Consider the following 6,803-nt stretch of genomic DNA (forward strand, 5'->3'; position numbering starts at 1 on the left):
TTATAGATTATTCTTAATCGTTATTTATGGTCCCTTTTAATTTTTTAATGTTATTTATAAATAATTTTGGTAATTTTTTACTCGAATTTTGAACCTTGAATCCTGAATTCTAAACCCTAAATCTCAAATCTTGAACCTTAAACCTCAAATTTAAATATACCTTAAACCTCAAATACTAACCCTAAACTCAAATCCAAATTTTGATTCGGGTTTAGGATAAAAAATTATCAAAATTATGTATAAATAACATAGAAAATTTTACTAAAATGTCATTAAATAATTGAAAAGTGACTATAAATGATATGATAGAAAAATACATAAAATAATTTCTCATTATTCTGGGGTGTTACCACTTTTTAAAGAAACACTGTTACAAGTTATTTTAGAAACACTCTATTTGGGTGTTTCCACTTTTTCCAAAAAACAGTATTGTAAATTATTTCGGAAACGCTTCACTTAGATGTTCCCACGTTTTTTTTTAGGGAAATGTCACCATATATTATTCCAAAAACATTATATCTAGTTATTTTTCTTAGTTATTCTCACTTTTTTTACCCAAGCACTACCAACTATTATTACCAAATTTTACGAGAAAATCGCTAGCTTATCATTCCCAAATTTTTAGGGAAAAGCAAGACATGATGTTCCAAATTATTATAACTTGTTTTTCTTAATTTTTTAGAGCAATTTGTGGTATTATTATTATTATTAATTTAAAGCTTGTTGTTTTAAAATTTTAGAGAAACCTTCTAGCATACCATTTTCAATTTTTAAGAGAAAATTGTCATATTTTCCTATAATATACTTACTTTTATACATGAAATTTTCTGTTCTTTCTCTTCTCTTATCAAAACAAAAACTAATCAAGGGGCGGTGGAAATTTAATATTTTTTCTTTTCTACATAACATGAATTTTAATTTTTACAAGTATATAATTGTTTTATTTACTTATTTATTTTTACTAAACCCTTCTTGCATAAGATATTTTTGTTTAGAATAATTCTTTTCTACATAATATTTTTTATTGAGATAAATAATATTATATTTCAAGAAATTGTGCTACCAAAAATTCCTATTTAGTTTAGAATAGTTTTGGTTCAATATGAGACTAAAATGGAATTAACCCAAAATGATGTAGGCAATTAAAGAAAGTCAGCTAGAAGATTTTCATACAAGCAACAGTTTTTTGGACTCTTTAATTATTATTTATTTATTTAAAAGTTAAAAAGACAAATCAGCGAACTCAATTACACAATAAATTTAGTAACCTTTAGCACGATACAATCACATAAATAACCGTAACATAGTAATACAATACGAGAGTGCAGATCATCTGGATACAATCACACAATTATAAGTAACTATAACATAGTAATACAGTACCAGAATGCAGATCTTGAGTATAGGACTCAATTTATTATTTGTAACTGGGATTTTACTTGTCCATGTGGGCATTGGAAACTGGTGGTGAGAGGGCAGCAAAGTCATAGAGCAGCTGGCCATTATCAATGTGCCTTGCTGGGTTTGAAAAGGCAAAAAAGAAGAATTTCATGAAATCAAAGTCCTTGAAAAGTTGAGGATGTTCCTTATCTATAAACTCTTTGGGTGTCTTGATTATGGTACCCTCATTTGGCATGATAAAAGATGCTATAGAAAAACGATCTTTATTTCCACTCATCATCACTCTGTGATTCGTTGATTTCAATCTCCCATTACTCCATGCCTTCAATTTTCAAAATCAATATCGATAAGTATTCACATCTATATTATGAGCATGGTAAACAAGTTATTCATAATTTGAACTTGAAATTTAATATAAAAACGTCAATAAATATTTTATGGTAATTGTTGACATCACTTTGACTTATGATTTCTTGCTTGGGTTGTTGTTATTTTATGGATTCGTGGCAATGTTTATGGATTTATGCGGGGCTAATGAGGTGTGTTTTGGTATGATGGGGACTTGGGGTCTACCATTGACGGCCTAAGTTTTCCTTTTTTGGAGTCTTGTTACCCTTATTTTGGTGTTTGATTTGTTTGCATGTTTTTGGAGTCTTATACTCTTTTTTTACATAATATTTAGAACTATTTATAGTTATTTCTCAATACATAAATAAAAGGATAATAGTTTTAACGCACAAACAACCAAAAAAACAAAGTCAATGATTGTGAAAAGTGAATTCTTTTCGACTAAATAGTTAAAGAAAATATTAAGGAAAAGGGAAAGCTCAAGAATATATAATGGTTTTTGAGGAAAAATAGTAACAATCAAATTCATTAAAAGAATATATATTTTCTCAAAATCTCAAACAACACAAAAAAACTAAAAATAATTAAGTTTTATGATTTTTATGTAATTCATATTTTAACAATTTGTACTTATATTTTATAGTTTATTAATAAAGATGAGGCAAATTAATGTTTTAATAAATTAAAATTTGAATATTAACCATATATAAACATACCTTGAGAGGATCTCCAATCATGAAGACAAAAGAAGAAGGAGATAAATTAGTCAGTCTGATCCATCGACCATCATTGACCTCAATTTCCAATCCTGGAATTTGATCTTCACAAATTATTGTGCTGACCGGTTTATCAGTATGAGGAAAGAGTCCTATCTCATACTCCCCCAGTGGAGGAGTCATGTATTTCATCATCCGCATTGACGTTGTGTAGTTTATCTTCAGTGAGTCCTCTGCTAATCCATAACTATCAATTATCATTAACAAGATTAACTTGTTTAGCACCTCCAATTGTGTTCCAATGGTATGTATAGTGTCACTGGTACAAAAGATCAAATAGTGAACCTGTTTTGTTAGATTCAAGATTTTGTAATGTTCCAAATTTATAATTCTAATTATTTTATAAATTCATAATCCAAATAGGTTATGTGAAAAAATTTATAATTCTATCCAAATATGTTATGTGAAAAAGATAATAACATGCAAACCCATGATTTTTTATTTTTTTAAGTTGTTGGTGTTAAGGGTTATTCAAATATCAAATACCATAATAGAGTAAGAGTCAGAGTCAAAGCCGGACTTGACATTAAGTCTTTAGTCACTCCATTCTGATTTAGTTGACAGCCTAAAATTTTACCTGATTATTCATATAATATCAATACATATAATCTATTAGCGTTTCCTAGACATCTATTTTAATAAATAAAAATAGATATGTAAATTTAACTATAAAAAGCAAATAACTCAGAACTCACTCAACTTAAACTAGAAATTATTAAAACCAAGCCAACCTGTGAAATTAGAAAAGTCAAAGAATTGTTGTTACCAAAAGCGTGGGTGACCTTCGGGCCACATAAGTTGAGCAAAGTTTTTAACAGAATCATAGTTGGAGACATCTCCAAGCCCAAAGCCTTCATACAACAAAGAAACTTGAGCGCATGGTCCAACCCAGCCATGGTAAGGCAAGGGACTAGTGTTCTTTTGTTTCCTCTCCACTGGGACCTCAACTAGTTCTTTCATCAACCTAAACATCTCCTCTCGAACTTCCGTCGAAATCGTGTCATATACCACCTCAAAACAACCGAAAATCTCACAAGCCTCTCGAACTTTCTTGCACAATCGGTACCACCCATTGGTTCCTCGCTCCAAATCCGACGAACGGAACTCAATGACTGGAAACTCAATCTTAGCGTCAACACTCATGTTGGTAACCTTTTTTAATACTCTAAGGAAATGTTTCCTTGAACTAAATGATTCTGTAAATTAACTTGGTTCTCTTTACATAGGGATTTAGGTCTATTTATAGCCTGTAAATTAACATCTCTTTCAACTTCCCAATTTTTTTAATTTGATTATCCGAGCATAGCACATGAAGTGGTTGAATAATAAAAACAAAAGGAAAACAAATATAAGGAAGAAGCAGATCAAGTGGTTGATTATTCAAATTACATCAATTAAAAAATTACTTGATTATATAATAATGCAAAACTTGAGTATGAACTGCTTAATGAGAGTTCGGCCGGCTGAGTTCACAAATATAAAAAGCATAAATTCTTAACACTAGTTTGGTTCATTGTAATAGAATAGAATATAATAGTATTATTATGTTTGGTTAAATAGAATGATGTTGTTATAGCGGAAGAAAAAATTTGAAATGACCGAATATCCTTAACAGTTTTTTTAGGTAAATATTATTGTTATTGTTATTAAATTTTAATAATATTATTATTAAATATAATTTAATAATTTTTTAATATAATTTTTATATTAAATTATATTTAAATATTTAAATATTTTATTTTTATATTTTTAAGTCCACGTTTTAAAAGATTAATCTGAAAATTAAAATTTTTATTTAATGTTGTATGAAATAATTATTCTTTGGTAATACCAAAAATAACTATTACAAAAAATAAATAATAGAAATAAAATAATTATTTCATTAAATAAATATTACGTTTAATCAAATAAATAAATAATTTACGAGAATATTATCAAAGTACTTTTGTACGCAGCTCATAATAGACAATTATATGCACGGTTTCTAAATTCCATCGTAGGGACTATGGTACGTAAGTTTTATATTAACACTTGAAGCGGTTGAATAGTCAAAATTTTGTTTTTGCATGAGATTACGTATTGAGAGGTGCACTGCAGCGGTCAAAAGTATTACGTTTTACAAGAGGGACACATGCTAGTGGGGGATAGATACGAACTTGGCCCCTCAAAACGGAAAAGTATTAAGGAGCAGAAATCTTTTACTTCGTCGGTGTTCCCTAAACCTTTGATTTTCCTCACATGAGTAGAATTTGTTGGAAAAGAAATCATGACTATTCATATTCACTAATTTCAACAAAGACATTTTAAAATATTTGATTTTATGAAAAAAAATATTAGAGTTTATTTCTCATGAATATAACAACGTGTAATAAACGTGTGCACTGGTGAAAACAAAATTCAAGGGATAAATGTTTTATAAATAAATTTTATTTAATTTTAATTATATATCTGAAACTTGAATTATAGTTTATATATATATATGTATAAAATTTTAATTTAATTTTAATTATATACAGTTAAATAAATGAATATATATTTATTTTTATATTAAATTAATATAATTATTAAGGTATGTAATATATCAATATAAAATAATATTATTTATAAATTATAAATATTAAATCAAATAAATATTATTTTTACTTGCGTAACGTGTCCATTCACCTTTAATAAAGAAATTCTTGACGCAATCAATGACAATTAGTGTGCACTAATTTAATCTAATTATATGATATTTATCAACAGACAAAAAAAAAAATGTTAGTTTTGATTGCCTATCCTCCCCTCTCCGTACTTATTGGCAATTATATTTGGCAACATACATATCAACACATGCATGCATGTGAAAAACATATACAATCCGTGCTCTCTATTTATAACATCTACTCTCTATAATAGTTTTTGTTATAGCATCTAGATTTCTTGCAAAGCCGATATTTTATATTTTATTATAACAATAACAACCATAATTATAAAATATATTTCTTAATAAATTAGTTCTTTATAACAGTGTCCTAAATTTAAAATGAAATTATAGTTATTTCTCTATAACAGATAAACAGATAAAAAATAAAATTTTAATAGACAAATAAATCTATTATAAAGAGGGACGAGTATACTAAGGCTTTGTTTGGGGCGGCGGTGTGGTGCGGTGCGGTGCGGTGCGTTTAGCTTACTTTTTGTTTTACGCTACAATATCGTTACATTATCTAATCTCACCGCCACTGCTGTTTTTACACTAACCATAGGTAAACGCATCGCCCATCTAAACTCATCCTAATATTACTTAGTATTTGCATAGCTTTACATGTCAATCCACACTCAATGAAAAAGTTCTAAACTGGATCAAATTATGTGTGGCAGTAACATTTATCAAGTGACGGAAAGAACAGAATCAGTTCTTGCTTGCATAGCCTTACTTATAAATTCAGCCTTAGTGAAAAGCTTCATGACTTGATCAACAACAATTAGTTTATGCAAATTGATTTCAATGGAGGTAGGTCCATGTTTTGTGATATTTATAACAAACAAAAATTTGAGCCTCCAATTTTGATTAAACCAACGTATGAAATTTGTTGCCACACTCATTGAAATTAATGCCGACATTTGTCGAAACATGTGCATTGTGGTGACTTTTTTGGCTGTGTCAAGGATTCACGGCAACTTTTACCTTTTTTTTCCTTCAAATTCTTAAATTCCGTCAAATATATATTTTAAAGATTTTTTTAAAGTAAGTGCAATTTTATAGCTGGGTGTTTTCAATTTTTTTTTTTAGAAATACTATTTCAGGTTTTTCGTGAAACGTTTTATTTGAGTGATTTCAATTTTATATCTCTTCTAAAGCAATAATTATTGTTTATAATAGTTGTTGTTTAGAAGAACTGTTATTTGAGAATAGTTATTATAATAGTTAATTTTGGCCCAGATAACTAAATCTCAAATAAACAAATTTAAAAGTCTAAATAATAAAAATCCAATACAAAATTAAAACCAAACCCAAATTAAACCTAGCCCATTACTCAGTTACAAGCCCAAAACAGATTTAACCCTAACCCAACAACATTTCCAAAAAAATGGAACCCTAGTCGCTCCTTCCTCTGTCCCCAAGCTTCAGCCGCCGCATGCCACCATTGTCTGCTACCTCCACGCACGTTGCATGCCTCTGACACCTGTGTAGCGATGTAAAATTTTTGTTTTAGTCGCTAGTTGAAGCGATTTATTGAAAATTTAAAAATCGACTTTTGATTTTATTTAAAAAAGGGGAGTCGCCACCGATCT

General features: G+C 28.6%; 1 protein-coding gene across 1 annotated transcript; it reads right to left on the bottom strand.

The window, feature by feature from the left end:
* Positions 1-1,164: 1,164 nt before the first annotated feature.
* Positions 1,165-3,819, bottom strand: LOC108475736 (probable 2-oxoglutarate-dependent dioxygenase AOP1). Its single transcript, XM_017777726.2, has 3 exons — positions 3,292-3,819; positions 2,466-2,784; positions 1,165-1,723 (listed from the first exon to the last, which is right to left on the bottom strand). Exons 1-3 carry the CDS (start codon positions 3,666-3,668, stop codon positions 1,436-1,438), a joined length of 984 nt encoding a protein of 327 aa, XP_017633215.1. The 5' UTR covers positions 3,669-3,819; the 3' UTR covers positions 1,165-1,435.
* Positions 3,820-6,803: the final 2,984 nt, after the last annotated feature.

Source organism: Gossypium arboreum, chromosome 13, assembly GCF_025698485.1.
Source record: "Gossypium arboreum isolate Shixiya-1 chromosome 13, ASM2569848v2, whole genome shotgun sequence".
Lineage (NCBI taxonomy): Eukaryota > Viridiplantae > Streptophyta > Magnoliopsida > Malvales > Malvaceae > Gossypium > Gossypium arboreum.

Coding starts and splice junctions, on each gene's coding strand:
- LOC108475736 (XM_017777726.2), bottom strand. CDS start 3,668: ATGAGTGTTGACGCTAAGATTGAGTTTCCAGTCATTGAGTTCCGTTCG. Junction 2,785..3,291: donor GAAGGTCACCCACGCTTTTG/GTAACAACAATT, acceptor CTTTTGTACCAG/TGACACTATACATACCATTG. Junction 1,724..2,465: donor TGATTGGAGATCCTCTCAAG/GTATGTTTATAT, acceptor TGAAAATTGAAG/GCATGGAGTAATGGGAGATT.